General features: G+C 40.1%; 1 protein-coding gene across 10 annotated transcripts in view; it reads left to right on the plus strand.

The window, feature by feature from the left end:
• The window catches only part of LOC121299848 (nuclear receptor corepressor 2-like), a 120,477-nt gene that overhangs the window by 61,737 nt on the left and 37,433 nt on the right, over positions 1 to 21,307 (plus strand). For 7 of the 10 annotated variants that reach the window (XM_041227991.1, XM_041227997.1, XM_041227998.1 and 4 more), the window contains exons 8-16: positions 249 to 301; positions 5,637 to 5,703; positions 6,590 to 6,762; positions 7,505 to 7,598; positions 8,323 to 8,501; positions 11,801 to 11,855; positions 12,935 to 13,033; positions 18,744 to 18,886; positions 20,554 to 20,723. In XM_041227991.1, coding sequence (XP_041083925.1) covers positions 249 to 301; positions 5,637 to 5,703; positions 6,590 to 6,762; positions 7,505 to 7,598; positions 8,323 to 8,501; positions 11,801 to 11,855; positions 12,935 to 13,033; positions 18,744 to 18,886; positions 20,554 to 20,723 — 1,033 coding nt within the window. Of the gene's footprint in view, positions 1 to 248; positions 302 to 5,636; positions 5,704 to 6,589; positions 6,763 to 7,504; positions 7,599 to 8,322; positions 8,502 to 11,800; positions 11,856 to 12,934; positions 13,034 to 16,773; positions 16,903 to 18,743; positions 18,887 to 20,553; positions 20,724 to 21,307 lie in introns of those variants that run through there. The other 3 variants (XM_041227994.1, XM_041227993.1, XM_041228000.1) reach the window with 3 other exon arrangements.

A 21,307-nucleotide genomic window follows, 5' to 3' on the forward strand; every position in this document is an offset into this window, starting at 1 on the left:
GTCGTTCTGAAGTGAAAAGTTGCAGTAGCGACTGTGGAATGCAAAGGGTCTCTGTGTTCAGCAGAGAGAGATTCTGTCAGAGCACGCTGGAAATAAATGCTCCTTCTAAAGAGCGAGGAACATTTTCTGGGCATTGATGATTCTTTTAAGCCTGTCTTGTGATGAAAATAAACTTCCATCCTGGTAACGTATTCCCTTTGAAACCTCTGACGGTGTAATTCACACTTTCATCTTTTCATTTGTTTCAGCCTCTATACAACCAGCCTTCAGACACCAAGCAATACCATGAAAATATAAAAATGTAAGTATGCAATAATATCCTGAGTGAAGCCTGATGCAGACGGGCAGCACAAAGTCTTTGATTATGCTCTGATTAATCTCTGAATCTTTCCATCTGTGGTGCTCTTTTCAGATTGAAAAAAAAAATACGTCAACCTTCGATATGAAGAGGGCAGCACATTAACAATTTTGATTTCCAAAACCCAGTGGAAATGCACTTCCTAAAAGTTGTTTTTTTAGAACTCTGTGTAAACTGTAGACTGTACTTATAATTGCAAATCAAAAATCATGAGAATTACTGGAGTTCAGATCTCAGTTCATTCAAATTACCAACAGATTTTTATTTTAAAAGTCTAATAGTCTGCCAAGACGTGATATCGAATGAAAACATTAACGCTTTATGAGTAATTAAACTTCAGTCAGTTTTGCATTCAAATATTATCTTGCCTTATTTCATAAAATCCAAAAACCTGACCACGTTGACATTACAGTTTTATTTAGTTTTGCTGTGACCTTGTCTTAAGAACAAATTTACTGCATTGCGAATCTCGAACTTCAATAGGATTAAGAGCAGTTCAAACCCCAAGTGTTTTTCCCTTGTTGTTGTGATTTGTAACTGCTAGGCACAGTTAGGCACTGACACACTGTCTCGCAATCAGTGAATTAGGGTCCTGTCCCTGCTAGTGGAGCAGAGAGAGAGATGCATCCTTGTGACCTTCTTCTATAGCCGGTCAGCGCTCTCTCTTTCTGGCTCACTGGGGTTTCTCTCTGCAGTGCCAGTTCTCATTTATCGCAGCTCCATAGCACTGTTTTGATTCTTACTTAATAGGACAAGCCACTGTTCCTCGAGCAGCCCCCTTCTCCACCGACAAAACAGCATCTAATTGCGAACGGGGCTCCGTGCCAGCTCCATCACCGCTCCCTGCACACAAGCTGTTTGATCTTCACCTTCATTGGCTCGCAGTGATGTGTATAAAGACCTCTGTGTTATTAAATACCTGAGACTCACTTTGATCGCACAACAAGCCACTCTTTGTGCCCCCTTGTTTTTTTCTGACACTTAAAACAAAGCCCCCCCCCGCTCTATCTCCATTCTCTATCCTCTCTTCTACAAAGCTTTATTATTTGTATCTGAAGTTATTGATACCCGGTTCCTCACCTGTGTTGTAAAGGTGTTATTTATGTTGTATGTTTTTGCATAATTTTGAATAACGCAGGTTAACACGCATGTACTGTATGTATTCTCTGTTTTAAAGTAAAGCAATGTTTATAGCAACCTTTTCCCTGGAATACTTTTTGTGCTGTTTCGGATTGAGATCTCCTCAGCCAACAGGTGCTGACACCCAGGTGAGGCTCAGGCATATTAACTGGGCTAATTTGTCATTCTAATTAAAACATGAATGTTTGCCGATCGCTGCTCTCCAAAGAAAAGGTCACGGCTTTGTAGAGAGCAGCAATTCATGACTCCAGCTTTGGAGAGCTCAGTCTGAAATATTGGTCATTTGGTTTTGGCAGGCAAAAAAGATCAGATGTGGAGCCCATGAAATGAAATGGCGAGGTATCCTCCCAGCCGGTGTTTTTATCAGGGATAGATAAGGATCTTTTGCTTTTTTTTTTCACGTGACTCTGACCTGAATGACACCCACATTACTGGTGGCTAAACACCAAGGGGAGCAGGTGTTGGCTCTGCTACTGCAGTGATGCAAGTCATGTTGACTGAGATTACATTCATCTAGAAGAACATGAAAAGATGAAGTGCTTCAAAAATTACTCCAGCAGGGAGACAAATTACTTGCTATCAGCTGATTAATTCAGAACGTGGGCTGTAATGTTCTTTTCTTTAGAGGGGTTGTGTTTCCAGAGCTGTTTTAAGCTCAGCCATTTATAACACAGGGTGGGGCTTGGCATGGTTTTGCTGTGGTTTGAGCTAAAAATAAAGAAAGAAAAAAAATGGTTAAATTAAACAAAGAAGTCATCCTCTAGCATTTGTGTAGCAAAGGGTATTGAAATTATTTCAATTTATAGAGGAGGTTTTTGTTTGTGAAGATACGAGTTAAGTGTGGGTCTGGCATTGGCAAGCTGACTTGTTTTAAAATTGTATTTCAGAGATGATATTAGGATATATTTTATAAAGATGTAAGATCATGCTCCATTTACTGTGGTGTCTGTTATCAGACACTGTGATAATACATATGTACTGATTCGATGATAAACTGGCAAAGGGTTAGGATTAAAACCCATAATTCAAAGACCGAGTAGCTTTCCACACTGCGCCAGTAAACTCAAATTAGGGAAAACTAGGAGTAAATCCAAGTAAATTCATCAGTTTTATTTACTCGGCTCGAATATATTGCTAGGTGTTTCAAATGACTGATTGAAGCCATTCCTGGTGGGCAGGGTTGCTCTAATACGTACTGAACTCTTGTCTCTAGTTTCACAGATCCTGATTAGCAGTAATCTTGGACATCAGGTATTACAGTACAGGACCAGGGCTAATCATGGTCTGTGAAACCAGCCTTTAAAATATCACTTCAGCTTGATGTCTTTCCCACCAACCCCCACCCAAAAACATTCACATTTCCAGTAACGAATCAATAGCGACTGGCCACCAAAGTGTGCATCTGGAAGGAAGCGAATGTGGTGTCTCAACTGTCAGATGCAATCTCTTGCAATGTCTAGTATCTTTGACGTAATAGTAAAAGTAGTCATATATAATGCTATAACAGTACCGGATTGCTGCATTTATTTGTTTATTTGTTTATTTGTTTCTTCAGTGCTTTGCGTTGAAGAGCGCCTACTATGAGACTTCAGATCACAGCTTATTTCTGCTCTTGACATCAGACACATGCACGCAGGGCCCATTGAGCTGAAGAGATCAAATGAGTTCATACCTGAATAGCCATGTTTCCGTTCTGTTATATAAAACAAACCGTGTCTGTAAAGTGATACAAGGGATTAAGAAAGGCATACAAAATGTATCATTCATTGCATAACGCAAATGCATACCTATAGAAAAAAGTACAGTGCACACAAAAGCACTACAACATTGTTTCTTAACTTTTAAATTATTCTTCATTTCATTGGTACAGCGTGTGCTTTACATTTGCCACTTTGCTGATGAAGGCTTAAGCACTGTACTTTTGTCTTTTCAAAAGATGCTTTTAATATGAATTCACATTCAGAAACAATGTATTGAAAACCAAGGCTAATTTAATGTGCCAATTTAGTGTTAACAATTCAAACCCTCTTCAAGGCTATTCTTCAGAAAATACCGGCTGTTTCTTTGGCATTTTTAACTGTTCTTTATTTTAAAGGGCAAATTCTTTTGCTGCCCTGTAATTGTTTTCACTCCAATTGAAAAAGGGAACTGAAATGCCGCAGTAGTTCTGTTAAACTTAAGTCAGAAATGAGCAGGCAATTATTAGCTCAGTGTTTGTGTGAATAGGGAGACAGTTACAATGTTGTTGAATTTCAAGCACTCAAGGGTTAACATCGCTGATCTAGATGTGAAGAGTGGCGTGGAATCTCCTCTTAATTATTACAGGATGCTGTATAATATTTGAATTAAATTAATTTACTTGGATCAGATCAACCTGGACCTGCTATATTTTATATTCACTTTTTTCAATTGTTCCTCCTTTGAGTGGCAGACAGAGAATCGGTACAGTGAAACGTTGTATATGTTGATGGCTAAATGTGTTTAAAACATGACCACGTATGACAAGATTCAACAGCTGATGCACCGGCTGATTTGACATGATCCAGTGTTGCTGAGGACTTCCCACGGATTAGTCATTTAAGAGGATGAGCCTGACCTCGGGGGTTTACAAATGCTTCACTGGTATTGCTTCAGTGTTTTTAGCCAGTTTACCCATAGTAAGAAGGGGATAGGAGTGGCTTAATTATTTCATTGGCTAATATCTTGAACTGAGATTACAGGTCACACAAAGACCCTAGATCACTGAGGGAACAGTAACTTGTTATTTGTTTTATAATCTGTGTGTTAATTCTTTCGATAATATCTGTACCTGGATTTCTTTGCGCCAAAAGGGAATTATGACCTTTTTAATTTAAGTGTTATTAAAACGTAATCTTTTTAAAGGACCGTCCTTTTAATTCTTAATACACAGAGCTGCGCTCCTTTCTGGGGAATCTCTTTAAAGACGGTAACCCTCTGCCCCTGTCTGAATTCCTCAGAAAGCTCAATGTAAAGACATTGATATCCGATAGCTGTGATTACAGAATTAGGTATAGAGGCTGATGGCAGGGGTCGTGTGTGGTGCTCGGAATCTGGGATGATCAGATGCAGTTGTTAATCAGATCTCGTCAGGCTCTGATGTGTAGTAGTGACCAACCAAAGAAGCTATGTTACTATACAGAGAACAGTAAGCTCTGTCAGGGTACTGTATGGTTAAGATCACAGGTGAGAGATTTGAAAACTGTTTAAAAAAACTGTTCTGAAGAGCCGTCTCTTCAAAGCACTGGTAATCTCCCAATATTTCCACGAATAATTTTATAATCAATGCAAAGTCAATTCACTTTTTTTTACTTTGGTGGGTTTATGGTTTCAGTGTACTGTATGTGTACATTGGAATAATCTGTATAAACTGTACATCTCTACATGTTCAGTACTGTTTAGAAGGCTCTGTCTGTTGCTCAAGCGTTTTAACCTATTTTTCACTGTCCTGTGGAGTCTAACTTGCCCCCGCCTTAAGCGAGCTTCAGAAATAACCAGTGTAGAAGCTTTTTCAATGCTGAAAAATTGGAAGGGAGATTAGGTTAGGAGCTGACTCTCCATATGGTCATTTTTAAGAGCAGCCCGAATTATTACAATCTAGATTATTGTTTAAGTGTGCAATTTAAAAAATATATACAAATGTGTTTTTATTGTAGTTTGAATATTTAGCAAGGTGGTTAAAAAAAAATAGTGTGTTATGTTTTAATCTACAGCTAACTAAAAATAAAACAGTGCCTGTATTATATTTTTTTTTATATCTTAAACATTTCATAGGTTAGCTAAAATGCAAATCTACATACTGATGTATACATTTATGCAGGTTTTTTAATTTTTTTTTTATGTAATACTGTGCTGCATCAGAATACTTAAATAAGAGTTATTCTGGTCTCTCTTTGAAGCTTTTGTCGACTCAATAAGCCAGTGCTATCATGCTGCATAGATGCTTGTAAAAGTATTTATTTTATTGATGAAGTGGGTGGAAAATATTTATTTTTCACTTAGGAGTCTGAATAGGGAGTTCAGTACTGGCTGAGCTCACTGCATGCGAAATTGTTCAAGTCCATTGATTAGGGTCAGCCTATTATTATGTGCCATTGATTTTTTCACCCCTTTCTCTTAGAAACCAGGCAATGCGGAAGAAGCTAATTTTATACTTCAAGAGGAGAAACCATGCTCGTAAACAGTGGGTAAGTCTCTCGCTCTGTAAAAAGATGAAAAAAATAGATCTGAGACTCCTTTGGTGTAAAGGGAGGGAGGAAGTGACAGAAGGATGTACTACGTGTCTAAAAATAACTGATAAGACGACTGTAATTGATTTATGTTTGGTCTTTGTGTGTTTCTTGTTTACTATTTACTTTGTGTTTGTGTGTGTGTGTGTGTGTGTGTGAGAGAGAGATAGTGTGTATGTGCTAATATATGTGAGAGAGAGCAAACACTTTTGTATGTTCACCAGTTACATAAACCACACTGGAGACTGGTGCACTAATGGCTTTCTTGACCAATAATGAAACCAGTAGGCATTTCCCTAAAGCCAGCATTGTCTCATCAAGCAGTGGTATGTAAGTACGCCTCTGCATTTGAAATCAAAATAGAAGACCAATGGGTTCCTTTAGCAACCTAATTCAATCAGTTATTTACAGGTGCACTGCCTAATTCAGTAGATGTGCCATAGAAGGCAAGTGATATACTGTTTGTACTGTGTAAAGTTAGGTGGCGTTTGTCTAGCTGTGTTTGAAAAATGCATTCTGTGTGTTTGTTTGAGTATTCTGTAATTATGCATGTGTGATAATTATGCATTTTTTGACAGAGAACTCAAAAACACATGTCCGCTGAAATGAAATGAAAGAGAGAAACCTGGATCTGAATTCTGTAACAGAAATGCATTGCAGCCAAGCTGGCAGCAGCAAGATGTCTCTGCTGATAACAGCGTCACTCCCTGCCTGCCCTATTTAGAGGCTTCTTCCCTTTCATTCAGAGTTTTTTGTCTCTTGAGTGTCACCCAATCAGGGACACTGTGACCCCCTTCCCTAATCCTGAGCTGTCGTTTCTGTTTGATCACTCTCCCCCTCTCAGGAACAGAAGTTCTGCCAGCGCTATGACCAGCTGATGGAAGCCTGGGAAAAGAAAGTGGATCGCATCGAGAACAACCCGCGGCGGCGCGCCAAGGACAGCAAAGTGCGCGAGTACTACGAGAAACAGTTCCCCGAGATCCGCAAGCAGAGGGAGCTGCAGGAGCGCATGCAGAGGTGAGCCGAGCACCTGCAAGGCAGGCAGAGAGCAGCGCCGCGGGGTGCAGCACAGTGCAGGGTCTGGGGCTGCCTTCTAGTACATAGCGAGGCTGGATATGATTGCACTCTCAGGAGTGAGAGAAATGAGGCTTTCATGCTGATGTACGCTTACTGTAATAATAGGAAAGCAATGGAGGTTTAACGTGTCTGATGTGGACTGATGGAATGTGATAAACTGCACTTGAGGAAACTTGCTACTGTACTATTTTAATCTGTTAAAGAAAAAAGAAATAGGCACTGACCCAAAATGAGGTTGGAGCAGGATGCAGTGTAGTGCAGCCTCTCTCTCAAGGAGAGTTTTGGGTAACAAGGCATGACCTAAGAGTTTACATTTTTTTTATTTTAACACTCATCTTTGGCAACGGCTTTCCAGTGACGAAGAAGCCTAACTAACGTCAGCGATATGCGATTACGATTTTACACTTGGAGTGACATGGTAGCTTTTGGTATCTGTAGCACTGTAGGAGAATCATTGTTTCCTTATACTGTTTTTGCCAGTGCAGCGAAACTCCCATGTTAACCATACAATCTGACACGCTTTCTTTTCTGTTGCACTGGAGTTAGTAATTTGATTCTCAGAGTGATGTCCTGTTTAGCAGCTGTACAGTGGAGGCCTCCTTCACACTGTACTGTGTATCAGGGCAGCCTGTGTGTTGTGTTGAGTGCGAGATTACCAGCAAGTTAAAAGGTTGCTTCTTAGCAGGGTCGGACAAAGGAGTGGAGGCCTCTCGACATCGGCGGCGCGGAGCGAACACGAGGTGTCCGAGATCATTGACGGCATTTCAGAGCAGGAGGTAAGATCTGGAATATATGTGTGTACACACGATCACACGTATCTATGTATTTATATAGATCACTGACAACATTTCAGCTGAGATCTGTGTGTGTGTGTGTGTGTGTTTGTGTGTGTGTGTATATATATATATATATATGTATGTATGAGTGTGTATATATGTGTGTGTGTGTATAAATATATATATATGTGTGTGTGTGTGTGTATGTACGCACACACACATTCACAGATTTATAGATAATATCGATATCTCTGCAGTAAATCCTGCGTGTGTGTGTGTAGCAGCTAGCCTATAATGTGAAGTCGCTACAGTGCCTGAGTTGGGATTTGGACCCAAGCTTTACTGGATTCCAGTCCCGTGCTCTAACTACAGGCCCTATGCTGCCTCCTACTGGTCTTTGAAAATAACTGATTATTACAGTCAGGAAGGTTACTGTCTTATTTTATGCTAGAATTTACCCCGTTTCACAGAAAAAATAGATAACTGAAAATAAAAGAAAAAGACTGGTCAATCACTAAATCAAGATTATACAGTGTGTAGTGCCACATTGCTGTTTTGTTAACATGGAAGCAGGATCAGATGTTCCCACATTGAAGCTGTATTATTTATGATTACCCTGACAAAAGAGCACTTCATGTTTTTGTGCTGCCACTGCCTTCGCACAATTGTCCTTTCCATCATGTGTTTTTCCACATCAGTGTTATTTTTCTCTTTCCCCCCTCAGAACTCGGAGAAGCAGATGCGTCATCTGGCCGTCATCCCGCCCATGCTGTTCGACGCAGAGCAGCAGCGAATCAAATTCATCAACATGAACGGCCTCATGGACGACCCCATGAAGGTGTACAAGGACAGACAGGTCATGAACGTGTGGAGCGAGCAGGAGAAGGAGACCTTCCGAGAGAAGTAAGAGCCCAGCTGCTGCGTTCGCGACAGGGCAGGGCAGCACAGGAGGCCCCCTGGGCTCAGTTTTCACAAGGCTGGTGGTTTGATAGCCTGCCACAGCTTAAGAGCTGATATTTGAATGAGCAGAGTCAGCATGATCTTAATGAGAGAGAGAGAGAGAGAGAGAGAGAGAGATGCTGTTTTGCATCGTTAACTCTTTAAGATACTAAACTGTATCTTTAATACCTGTTTTACACAAAAGGTGACAAATGAACTTCCCTCGGCTCTCACTAGGTGGCAGCATCAGTGTCTCCCACTTGTGGAAGGAGAGAGAGATTGACATTATAATGTACGAGGGTGCAAAGCAGGAGAATTAGCTCCACAGATATACCTATCCACCATTCGGTTATGGTTGTTCTTGAGATGTTGACTTGAACAGTCAAATTGTTTTATCAATGTGGCTGAATCAGCTGTGTCTATCACAACAGAACGTGATGGAATGCGGTCTACCATGTGTGTGGTGTCATATTGTTCTTTTCCAAGGCCTGCAGCACAGTACAAGGCTCTACATCTTAAAACAGAACACTAAAAAACACTTAAAATGTGTTAAAATGTGTTAAAATGTTTCTCAATTTTGGCATATATATATATATATATATATATATATATATATATATATATATATATATATATATATATATATATATATACTATTATTCCTAATACTAGATAATACTAGATGGTTTGCAGCATTTTGAAATGTGTAGAATGGGTTGTACGGCTACTGTTTTGAAATGAACACTTGGCTAAAAACGCAGTCCATTTAGCAAAAGGATTTGAGCAACGAGGGAAACCAGACGATGAGAATCACTTCCCACGTCTGATGCATTCTAACACCTCCTCTGAAAGTCTTTTAAAAGGTTGTTAATACTGAGAAGGACGAGGGTATTTGATGAGGACAAGGGGAAATGAATAAAATGACAATTTTGAATTCCCTTTTTGCAGGTTGCTTTTTTATTTTAACTTTTAATTTGTTAAAACACTAGTATCCTGAAACAAAATAAAATAAATACAGTACAAAAAACTAGCAAGTAGTTGTTTTACCCCTTAAATAAGCACTGAATAAACTGAATTCTTTGCAGGTCTATTTCAGCATCAATTTGAGATCGTTTTTTGGTTACACCTACAGCATTTAGCATTTCGTGGTTGTGATGTGAATACAAATTTCGAGAAAGTCGAAAATAAGCTTTGAAGGAGCACTTTCCTCGCAGCGTTTCTGTCGTTTGAAAGAGTGCTCTCTGACTACCGTATCAAAGGCGGCAATAAAAAAAATACGAGGATCCCATTTAAGATGGCTCTCAAAGCAGCTGTCTGATCTTTAACAAACTGGCTGTTTTCTTAAAGCACTTCTTGCCTTCAAGTGGAACCCTGCTCTTAACAGTCCTGGTGTTAGAGGAGCGAGGAGTGTGAATGTTTCATGTCGAGTGCTTTTCCATGCCTGAGTGGCTGACATTTACCTCAGTAGCAGAGGTCCTGTTCTTAAGGTGGATGTGAAGGAAAAAAGGGTGCGTCCTGTTCTCTCCAAAGTAACTTTGCCCGCTGCTCCTTCACCAGTGTATTAGTTTGTCAGTCGAAGAAAAACAATTACTTGATGGTTTGCTAAGAGCTGTGTGTGTGTGTGTGTGTGTGTGTGTGTGTGTGTTTAAGTTTTTAAGTTTTTAGTAGAGTTTTAAGAATACAGTGTGTCATTCAACGTTACTGAGAGACTGTTTTAATTATTGATCGCACAGCCATCTGAGGGAATCAAAACAGGCTGGCTTGAGAAATAACTAGTAGTTATTTCCTTAATCTTTTGGCAATTGTCTTTGTGAAACTCCTATTTGTTTAGTTTAAAACATACAAAACAAATGGGGTATTTGCTTTGTAAGCAGAAATGTCCATCAGGATGAATTGAAACAAAATGTATTTTATGTTCTATTTTTCTGCCAATTGTGTGTGTGTGTGTGTGTGTGTGTTTGGTTATATATATATATATATATATAATATATATATATATATATATATATATATATATATATATATTATTTTTTTTTTTATTTTTTAATTTTTTAATTGTAAACACATATAAGGTGTGAACAGGTTGGTATTACCATAATAGGAATTCCATGTGATTTTTATTGGAATTAAAACAGAAAACACACATTTTTCTTATTAAAACATGTTTTTATATTTGAATTCCCACCAGGAATTTGACGATTAATAAATTGCAGTTACAATTTCAGAACCAACAGCACTGTAGTAGGCAGTGTGATTCATCTCCAATCAATCAATCAATCAATCAATCAATCAATCAATGTAAAACCTTATTCAAAGTGTCTTGGTTCCGTTCCATGACACTGGGGTGCAGGGTTCAGTTGTCTCTTTAGAGAACTGACTCATTGCATTGCTTGTGCAATTAACAGTTGAGTTATGGGATCTGCTGTCAAGACTGTGGTTAGTTCTTGCTCCGAATTTCACTCATAAAACATGCTGTTAATCATCTAGAGCAGGACATGCTTTAGTGCATATGTTGTTTGTTAATTTCACAGCGTAATTAAAAAGATGTTATGAAGCAGAGTGCAACGTACTGTACACAAAAGCTCTGCAGCTGCACAGTCTTTGTTATCGATTGTTACTTGTAGTGTACAAAACATGAATTCTCTTTCCAGCAAAGTACTTGTATGCAAAGGCATTCAGCAGTGTTCAATTTTATACTCAATACAATATTCTGCAGTAAAGTGCAGTTTATTTACATTGACTAAAGGCAATTCTAGCTGTAGGTACTCAAGTGAAAACCTTTAAAGCTGCTTTCCACTGTCACTGAGTGAGACTCATGGAAAAACATATTAGGATAATAAAACAAAAACAAAAACTACAGTAGGGTCAACCACCTTTATCTTCTTTATTCAACATACAAACTCCCAGCTGTTGGTGTGAAGTTTAAACTTTCAAAAATGAATAAATAAGTAACTAACACTGTGTTGCAGAATGTAAATTGCTGGAGCTCAGGGTAGTCAGGTGTTAAGTGGCCTCATGCTCTCTTTGCCCTTTATGCAGACTCTGCGAAACAAGGTCTATAAAGTATTTAAGGGTTTTCAATTAGCTGCTGGTTCTCTGAGATAAAACCCTGGGTCAGGGAAGGTGGGAAGCGATCCAGTTTTGTAAATGAGCTTGGCAAGAGTGCAGTACCGTGAGATTGAGGGGGTCGAGATTAAAACGCAGGTAAAATAATTACAAAGCTCTGCGACTCCAGCTTCATTATTTCCCTCTTGGGCCAACAGGTTCATCCAGCACCCGAAGAACTTCAGCTTGATCGCTTCGTTCCTGGAGAGAAAGGTGAGAGTCGCTTTGATTTGATGTGATTTAAAAAGACAGAAGCCTTTTATCTGAAGGGCACCACGGCTGATGCTTTAAACCAGCCTCTGAGATTAAACGGGATCACTTTGGAAAATCAGCTGGTAGTCTTTGAGATGTGTTATTTATGCCCATTTGAGTTGAGTTATTTGGGCAGTAATGTTCTCTGCATCGGTTATTACCTGCTAGATAATTGATCGAGATGACAGTCTGGAGCCCTAGATGAAAGCGAGGACACCATGTAAGGTCATTTATCTATGGGTTAGGACTGCTGTGGAGGATATTATTATCACTGTTAGCTAAATAAATCATTTTGTGGATGAGGACATTTTTTAAATATGTTTTTAGGTTTAGAATTTGGACCGCTCAGGCTGCTTGAAATATTGGTTGCTTTTTTAAACCAAGTTTCTGGATTCAAGCCCCTCTTGACTGCTTGCAGCCTTGTATTTTTTTGAAGGCAGATTCATCCTTTAGCACTTCGAAGGTCCTTTAGGGAGATGATGCGAGCAGAGCTCTCTGTGGCGGGAGTATTTGATTAGGTGTAAAGAGATGCGAGCCCTGAAGAGACCATGCTCCTCGTGATCATCTCTCGTATCTGCCGTTTTCCGAGGGTTTGCTGAACGGTGTGGGTTTGCAACTTCAAATGGGTTCAGGCAGCAGCGGAAACCTAGTTAGTTAGTTAGTTAGTTAGTTAGTTAGTTAGTTAGTTAGTTAGTTAGTTAGTTAGTTAGTTAGTTAGTTAGTTAGTTAGTTAGTTAGTTAGTTAGTTAGTTAGTTAGTTAGTTAGTTAGTTAGTTAGTTAGTTAGTTAGTTAGTTAGTTAGTTAGTTAGCATTTTAAAAATCTTTTCACACAGTTTGTTAGCCCCTCTCATTGATTTCTGTTCCTTCAGTCATGAAATGAAACTCTGCACCGAACATGGCAAAAGCTGTATACATCCCAATAGTCTATGTAGATTTGAGTACCATATCTATTGTATACATCCCAATAGTCTATGTAGATTTGAGTACCGTATGTATTGTGTACCATATAGATCTTAAAAATGCATGTCCTTTGTTTCAGACTGTGGCTGACTGCGTCCTGTTTTACTATATTACCAAGAAAAATGAAAATTACAAAAACATTGTGAGAAGAAACTATCGCCGGCGCGGAAGGAGCCAGGTAGTTGCCATTTTGTTGAACTCATTTGAATCGTTTATAAGATTCCATTTCACCAGCCAGTAGGATTTGGCTTCCAGTATGCTTATTTTGGTGTGTGAGTTTTGTTTTTTTTGTATGTGTATGAAATGTAAGAATCTACAAAAAAACATAGCTCACATAACACTTAATGTAAGTTTATGTCTGCTGAAACTGCGTAATGAAGCATCTTCTAATAAAGCACCCTCCAGCTGACCTGTTACTGATTATGCCAGGAACTGATAATAAACATAGTGTTTAACTTTGTAATTGATCCGTGCTTAATATGCACGGGATGACATCTCTATACAGGATAAAATGTACTGGATGGCTTCCTCAAACGTGATTTTTATAAAAGAAAAATTGACATTGGGGCATCGTACGAACCAAATGTGGGTCTGGGTACGGAGTCAACTGCCCGGTCAGAGATGAATTTGTAATAAAGAAAAGCAGCTCTTCTTCCTGAAATGTCAAGGACAGGTGGCAGCAGGGAATATTGGTATCCAGAGTCCCGTTGTGTTGGGAATCGGCTGTATCATCCTGTCGGGATGAGTTACTAACTGATGGAGGAGGCTGGTCTTCCTATGGCACCTCCCACATTCAATAGATAACCCTCCTCTAGTGCTTCAGTAAGCACATTATGAGCAGCATCTCAGAGAAGGTGATGTGTTAACACTTGCTCATTTAGAAACTCGCAAGAACTATTAACTGTGACAGAGAGAGAAGGTTGCAAGTAAAAACGTGATAGCGAGGCTGGCGGCTGTAACGATTTTTGTATGTTTTAGTGCCAGTGACCTCCAAGGAACATTAAATATCCTCAGTCTTAACGAACAGGCTTTGATGTCTGTATTGATCTGTTTGGATGCAAACGTCAGAGAAAAAAAAAAAAAAAAACTTGTTTTATAAGATCTCTTCTTTTTTTTTGTCTTACCTCTGGTAAAATAATATGCAATGATTTTTTTTTTTTTTTAATTGTGTGCAAGTCTTTTGAAATTGTGATCAGTTAACAGTGTCAGACAGATAATGTGTAGCTTCTTCATAACTAGTTTGCAGAATTATTTAGGAAATGATGTTAAGAATGTAGCTAAAATAAAAACATTGCCAAACAAGGCTGTGGCTTCTCAAACCAATTCTTAAGGAGTGTAAACATCTTTGACGTCAATCTGTGGCATGAAATGAACTAAATTAAAAGCTGAAGTGGTAGAAAAAAACTAGCATGTAGTCTGTGTGAGATATGCTGTACATACCAGAAGCTAGGACTAATACCCCCTTGCTATACAATAAGAAGAAAGAAAGAAATGAAACAGTGAAAATGAACAATTCAGCCATTGCAGAACACATGCAAAAACAAAATGTAGAACTGGAATAAGAGTCCCTGACCAGAACAAGGTTATTCAATATGACATTGAAAAAGATGGAAATGGTGCTGACTCTACTGCTTTAGAAGTGAGGTTTATAAATTCTAGGAGCGCCTGTATTAAGGTCCTATGCTCTTTCAGTCACTAAAATTGTCAGCTGTCTATGTTTACCACACTAGTCCATGGTAATTCCATTAAGGTTGAGTAATATTGCTGAACATCTCCGGTGACTTCGGGGAAGCAATGACTAGAGGGCAGGGAAGCAGAGCTTTCAAGGCGTGGCCAATGAAAATAATTCGCTATGGTGAACCTGATTGGTTTATTAGCCTGGTGTGGGACTTTGAAGACAGTAGCCTAGGGAGGACCCTGCAGGTAGCCTTCAGGTGGCAACACTGCAAGCGGGAAGATCCGTGCACGCCACTGTAGTGAGGGAAGGCTGTAGTTCTAAAGGGTTGTATAGGGTAGAGTTAGTTTTGATTTGTAGAACTCTGCAGTATAGCCATGCTGGTTTACAGACTGTGTTTTTGGAATGGTTGTAAACACATTTCCACTGCTGAAGTTGAAATACTCTCTGAAATGTTCATGAGGCTGACAGTGTTTTGCATCTGTACGGGTTTTGAAGCAGCAGCAGCCTCTTTCAGCATGTTTCTTTCTCGTATGAGTTTCTCAGTCCCAGTTGCTGGTGGAAGTATGAAGCTCAGGCTCTTATTTTTACATCAGTTTATTGTGTTTTGGAATTTGCCTAGGACACTGGGGCTGCTTATCCTTATACGTATGTTCTGAAACTTGGTTAGGACATTCCTCAGTTCTTGAGAGGTATTAGAATCTGGGGATATGAGGAGATGCATTGCTGTCTTACGGACATATGTCACACTTTCATTATTGCTGATGTCGAGAAAACGAATTGTGATAAAACTGGGTTATGATTTGCTTTACCACACTTGTGTCAGAATTGAGAAATAGATGGAGGGAATGTTGAAGTCTTCCATGGAAGTGTTATCCAGGCACAACCCTGTTTAGCTTCAGAGATCTGATAAGATCTTACTCTAAGGCAGTACGACTGCAGGCCCAATAAAACGAGCCCCTTGGGTCTAGATGTGTAACACGTTGTGAATTTCCCGACGGATTTCCCCATTTTTTTTTTTTTTATTTTTTGTGGTTTTTAGATTTCAGTGGATAGGTGTCCCGGAAAAATCCTCATCCCTGAAGAAGTTGCAGGTTTAAAAATATCAAACCTTCCTGATGAACCATTAACATTTTAAAGCTTTCTGAGATAAGAGATCAAGGAAACGCTAGCGGTTATATGCCAGCAGTAGGCGAGCCTGCTCTGATTTATAGATAAGGACTTGTATGTAAGAAACGATAATGGCCCCTTGTTCCCACACTTGCCTGAAAAACTCACCATCCGATAAAGGTTGAAACACTTGAGCGACTGCTTGCGTATTTAAAGAAGCTTTCTCTTTTCAAGGTACCTGAGCTGTAATCTGATTTTTGGAACGTTGTCGTCAATGGCGTTTTTATTAGCAGGTTGGGGTAGGTGCCAAATGCTTTCACAGTAAGCCCCCTGCAGTTACAGAAGGTTTAATAGCTCACCAGGCAGAAGCACTGCTTGCACTCTGTTCTCTTTCCTAATGTATCGATGTGCATATGAGATCACTGCCTACACACTTTACTTAGATTCTCCTTGTCCAGATTATAACTTATTCAAGGTAGTTACCCTGTTTGCATATTGTGAGACAGACACATGCCTTTGGTTCCACATTTTGACCTAGTCAGAGAATATGGGTGGAATTTAACTTTTTTAGAAGGCTAAAAATTGGGGGCAAAAATATGACTTCATATGAAAGTATATGCCTTCAAGAAAACGCTTCATAAATAAAAAATGAATGTAAGATGACCTAACGTTTAAACTGGAAGCGAATAGCCGAAATATGAAGAAAAATCATCATATGTTTCCAGGTGGTGTGACTGAGAGCTCTCGGTTAGGGGTTAAGCACTGAGTAATGAGTCACAATCTGGAACAGATTTAAACTGGGCACAGAGAAGGTTTTCATTTCCGTCCTATATACATGTATGTGCGGGTGTGGGTGCCTCCCTGATTTTGAAAGGTAACAATAACAGAGAAACGCACTTCACAGCAACTTCAAACTGTGTGTCCCTGTGGATTAATCACCTCCCAGAGAGCCAGCCAGCCAGCCAACAATGTGGTTTGGGTTGTGACAGTTGTGTGTGGTTTTTAGATTATGAATCATAGCCTAGCCTTAAAGCTACTTTGATGTTCCAGTAAATTGCTAAATCATAACTGGAATGCCCTGGTTAGTTGACGGCGACGATACGCAAAGCACCAAGACAAGGGGAAAAAAATCAGTTTGGTCAGGAGTGATGAGAGACTGCAAGCAGCACGGGCTTGGCCCAGCAGCTTCTCTCAGTGAACACTTGGCTGCTTTGCTGAACTCTGCAGTGCTGCTGGCACTTACAAAGCCCATGGAAGAGAAGGTGGGTGGAGCTTGCTCTTTCAGAATGAGATTGTTGTTGTTTTAACCCACTGGGTGCCCAGGGAGCAAGCTCTTTTGCGGGGCAGATTCAGCACAGTTAATGCGGCTCCTTTGGCAGGGTGCCTTGTCATTTCATTTCATAACATCAAGACCGCGAAGAGAAGCTTCATAAAACAGAGGAGGCTGGAACATTAAGGAAAGCGTTTTGGACGACCTCCTCCCTTTTCGTATATGCCAGCTCTCTAGGTAGCACCATGCATCCTGCCCTGCCTGCGTGGTGTTGTGTTTATATCATCGTGCTGGCCTGGGATACCCTTTCAGTAGACACAAGATACATGGAGGCAGGCAACATTGTTGTTTTCTTGTCTGCTTGTTTTTATCAATTGAACAAACATGCTGCTGAGTTTAGCTTTTGCAGCTGCTGTTTTGTGTTTGTTGCGCAGTTACATCATTTTTAGGCAGAAGCCACAAATGACTGCAGGAAAGTCTAGCTATTTAAGTTAGTTTCTTATGAAGTAATCACAGAGGCTTCCTGTAATACTGGAGAGTTCTCCAAATTCAACCTTATTTTTGGAGTGTCGAAGACCAGGGGTCAGTATTTTTCCTTTACTTTTTGTTTATTTTTCTTCATTGTTTACCGCAGGTCTAAATAAAATCAAATCATTACAAGGACGTGACTTTTACAAACCTTTAATCTCAAACAGTGTGTGCGAGTCCCTTAAGTGTGTTTTTTTGTCTTTGAAAAGTAAGTACAGCAGGAGCTGCTGAGATTTTAACCAAAGCAGAGACATGCCTGTGTGCTTCCGCTGGACAGGGAATAGAGATTCGCAGAGGTCCTCTTTCTTGTTCCGCAGAGCCTGCTTTCTTCCCCAGCAGGAAGCTGTGCCGATGCCAAGAGCATTTAAAAAATGATCCTCGGTTCTCCTTCCAGCAGCAGGGAACGAGGAGTGACAAACAGGGATTCATTTGTGCTGCGCTAGACTCTCTCGAACCCCAGGAAGGAAGCTTGCGCATTGAGCGCAAATGACACTAGTGTGAAGACTCATGGAAAGATAATGAAGCATTGATAAACAGGTAGAGCCTTGGAATGCCTTAGAAGATACTTGGATAACTTGAGGGTTAGGTTATAACCTCCAGCCTTTGAAGATACTGTAGGATCAGGAGTGTGGCTGTGGTATTTACAGTGGCAAATCTTTTTTGGTTTCAAAGGCAGGAGGAGGTTTGAGTAAGCTAGTCCTGAAACTATATTAGGGAGCTGTAAACAAACAGAACTGTATGGAAGTATAGAAATGCACAATGCTAAATTGTGGAAGATTGTACAGTTGTAAACAGACAGAGAATTATATTTTGGTGTATTAATGAACATGGTTGTGGGACTGCAGTCATATCTCTTTCTGTTGTGCACTGGCCTACCGGGATAATCGTGAATGTTTGCACACTTAAAATAATCAAATGTACTCCTGAGTGCATATTACTCTTCTCTGAAAATGAGTCGAGAAAAAAATAGAATTTGTTTTTACTGTGCGTTTACTGTAAATGCTGTGTAGGAGCCGTTCAACTTTCTGTGCTTTTTCTTTCAGCAATAATACCTGCACTGCAGGAAGAAGTACTTATTGGCTGACACCCTTGGAAATTCAATTTCTACTTGCTTTGCATGATTTGATTTATTTTTAAAGGTATTTTAAGGGTTTCTTTGGGGGAAAAAAAAAGAAGCTATTTTTAATATTCCTTTCACCTTTTGCCAATGAGGATTCGGGCAGGTTACCAAGGGTTACAGACCAATTATAAGCGTGCAGGTTTCAAACCCACTTCAGTTCGTTGCTGTGTGTGTTTTTTGTGCAGCAGCCACCGCAGCAGCAGCCACCGCAGCAGCCACCACAGCAAGTGGGCCGCAGCAGCCAGGAAGAGAAGGATGAGAAAGAGAAAGAGGGAGAGAAGGAGGAGGAGAAAGCAGAGCTAGACAACGACAAAGATGACCCTCTGAAGTAAGTGGTGAGCTTTTCGGTTTCTTATGTGGGGTAACCATGGTCAGTACCCCCCCCCCCCCCCTTTGTACTTCCTTATCAAATAGGCCAACATTTCTGCCCTCTGCCTTCATTGGGGTATTATTACAATTCTGTCTTTTTTAAAGTACATTTAAATGTAATTTAGTTTCCTGGGGCTAGTTTCACAAAGCAAGTTCTAGGAGGCAGGCTGCTAAATCTAATTTCCATAATAAAAAGAAAGTAACGCATTTATCCTTTAATCATATAGACTTGCTGAGTTGATTTCTACTAAACTGTATTGTTCTATCTTGAAATACTTTTATTTTAAAAGAAGTAACAATAATTTAGTTTGCTAACTAGCAGCCTGCTAAGTGCCAGCAGAGTTTTGGGAAACTGGCCCATGTTTTCCATTTCCTGGGTGGCTCTCTGTATTGTTTCCCCAATATTGAGTTCCATGGGCACCTAGTCCAATTAAAATGAGATTATTTTCACACACCCAGTCCCCAGGGCAGAGACATGTTCTCCAAAGAAAGTCCTTTTTAGTCTAAACAATGCGATAGGCACACTGCTCCAACTGTTGCAGCTGTTTCTGAGTTTCTGCGCACTTCAGCTCAAATGTGAGGGAACTGTTTTGTTTCTGCCAGTGCTTGGTGCCAGAGGAATGTTTTAGGTCATACACTTTATATTTCCATCAGACTTGAGTCAGAGCAAGCAGGAGCAGACCGAACTAGATAGAGACAGAAGGACTGAAATCTGCTACTGACCAGTCATACGTAACTCTATGTAATATTGTTGATTTGTTATTAGTAGTAGTAGTAGTATTCACGATAACCTCAATAAGCAATATAATATTAAATAATGAGAAAAAGGTGGTTTAACTGCAGTGTGCCTAAAAAAAAACAAAATAAAGAATTAAATAATAATAATAATAAAAAATCGCCACAAAGGTTCTGAAGGCAATGCTGGTTGCAAAAGACGCAGTGTGCTGAGCACATGTCGTGATGCTCTTCCATTCCCCACAGCGGATCTTCGGTGCAGCAGGGAAGCATACAACACCTCCTAAAGGAACTGATGTGTAGCGAGGTCCAGAGCGGGCCCTGGCACCCTGGTTCAGTCTCTGCAGCATCTGGCTCAGCTATATTTAGCTTACCCTGAAGTTCAGCAGCAGGTTTCTTTCACAAAGATTAATTAGGAGCCGGCAATGATGAATTTGGAAAGGCTTTGCTGTCAGCTGGCTGGTTGTGCCTATGTTGCCGAAATTGCGGAAAGCTGCTTGAAGGTCCTTTCTGTAAAACCCTGTAATGTTATTTCTTTATTGCTGTTTCTTTTCAGGTTTTATTTCCCTTGGAACAAGTACATTTTTAAAAGAACAATCTTGTTGACCTTGATTAGGTATAGCGGTATCACATATTGAATGACATACTGTATTGTGACGTGGCAAGACTCTTGAGAGGCGTATGTGAACAGGTTAAATAAATAACTGAACAAATAAACCTGTAGATAAACAGGGGTGACGGCACTATAGAGAAACATGTTTCTAGCTGTGAGCGGGCATTGCTTTGCAAGTGAAATGTTACAGTTGACTAGACGACAACACAGTTGAAGTGTGTCTGTTGAAATGCTTCCTGTTCCAGTGCTCTGACCCCACCTCTGCTTGGGTTTCTCAGGGACAGAAGTGGGGACACCTCAGGAGAGGAAGGGGAGGACAAGGAGCCCACTGTCGCCTTCAAGGGCCGCCGGACCGCCAACAGCCAAGGGCGTCGCAAGGGGCGCATCACTCGCTCGATGGCCAATGAGAACGAGGAGGCCACCACGCCACCGCTCAACAACGAACTTGGTAATTGAAGCGATGCTTTCAGTGCCTCAAATCTGCAAGCATGCATTAAGTACAGTAGTAGACTACAATATGTTTACAATAGTAATGGTATAAGAAAAGTTTCGCCTCTTGCCGCCTTCAGTTTGCTAGTGGTTTAGATAGATGTAAAGATACAACACATAAGGAAGGCACTGTATAGCCGTTAGTGCCCTGCTTAGCTTGCGCAATAACTAACAGGATTACAAAATGAGTAATAGTGAAAACCAGAGAGCCGTGTGGTTGGATCTTGTTCTTTGTCTGAGGCTCATGTGAGGGGAAGTACCAGCCCGAGACTACAGAAACATGAGCAGCTCTCAAGAAAAGGCCGGGGGCGAGGCGCACAGCTCCAGTCCTTGGAGGAAACCCAGAGAAGATTCCAAGTTTTTCTTACAACGAATACCGAAAATATTTTTTTTCGTTTTCCACAAGTGCACGTAAGACAACTCTCTCAGCCTCTAGTACCGGTAATTTATTACTATTGTTATTAGTAATGTTATTGTGCTTATTTCAAATCGCATGCAGTTAACATTCAGTGTTCTGTATTTCTAGTTTTGAGTAGCAAACTT

The sequence above is a fragment of the Polyodon spathula genome, chromosome 25 (assembly GCF_017654505.1).
Source record: "Polyodon spathula isolate WHYD16114869_AA chromosome 25, ASM1765450v1, whole genome shotgun sequence".
NCBI lineage: Eukaryota > Metazoa > Chordata > Actinopteri > Acipenseriformes > Polyodontidae > Polyodon > Polyodon spathula.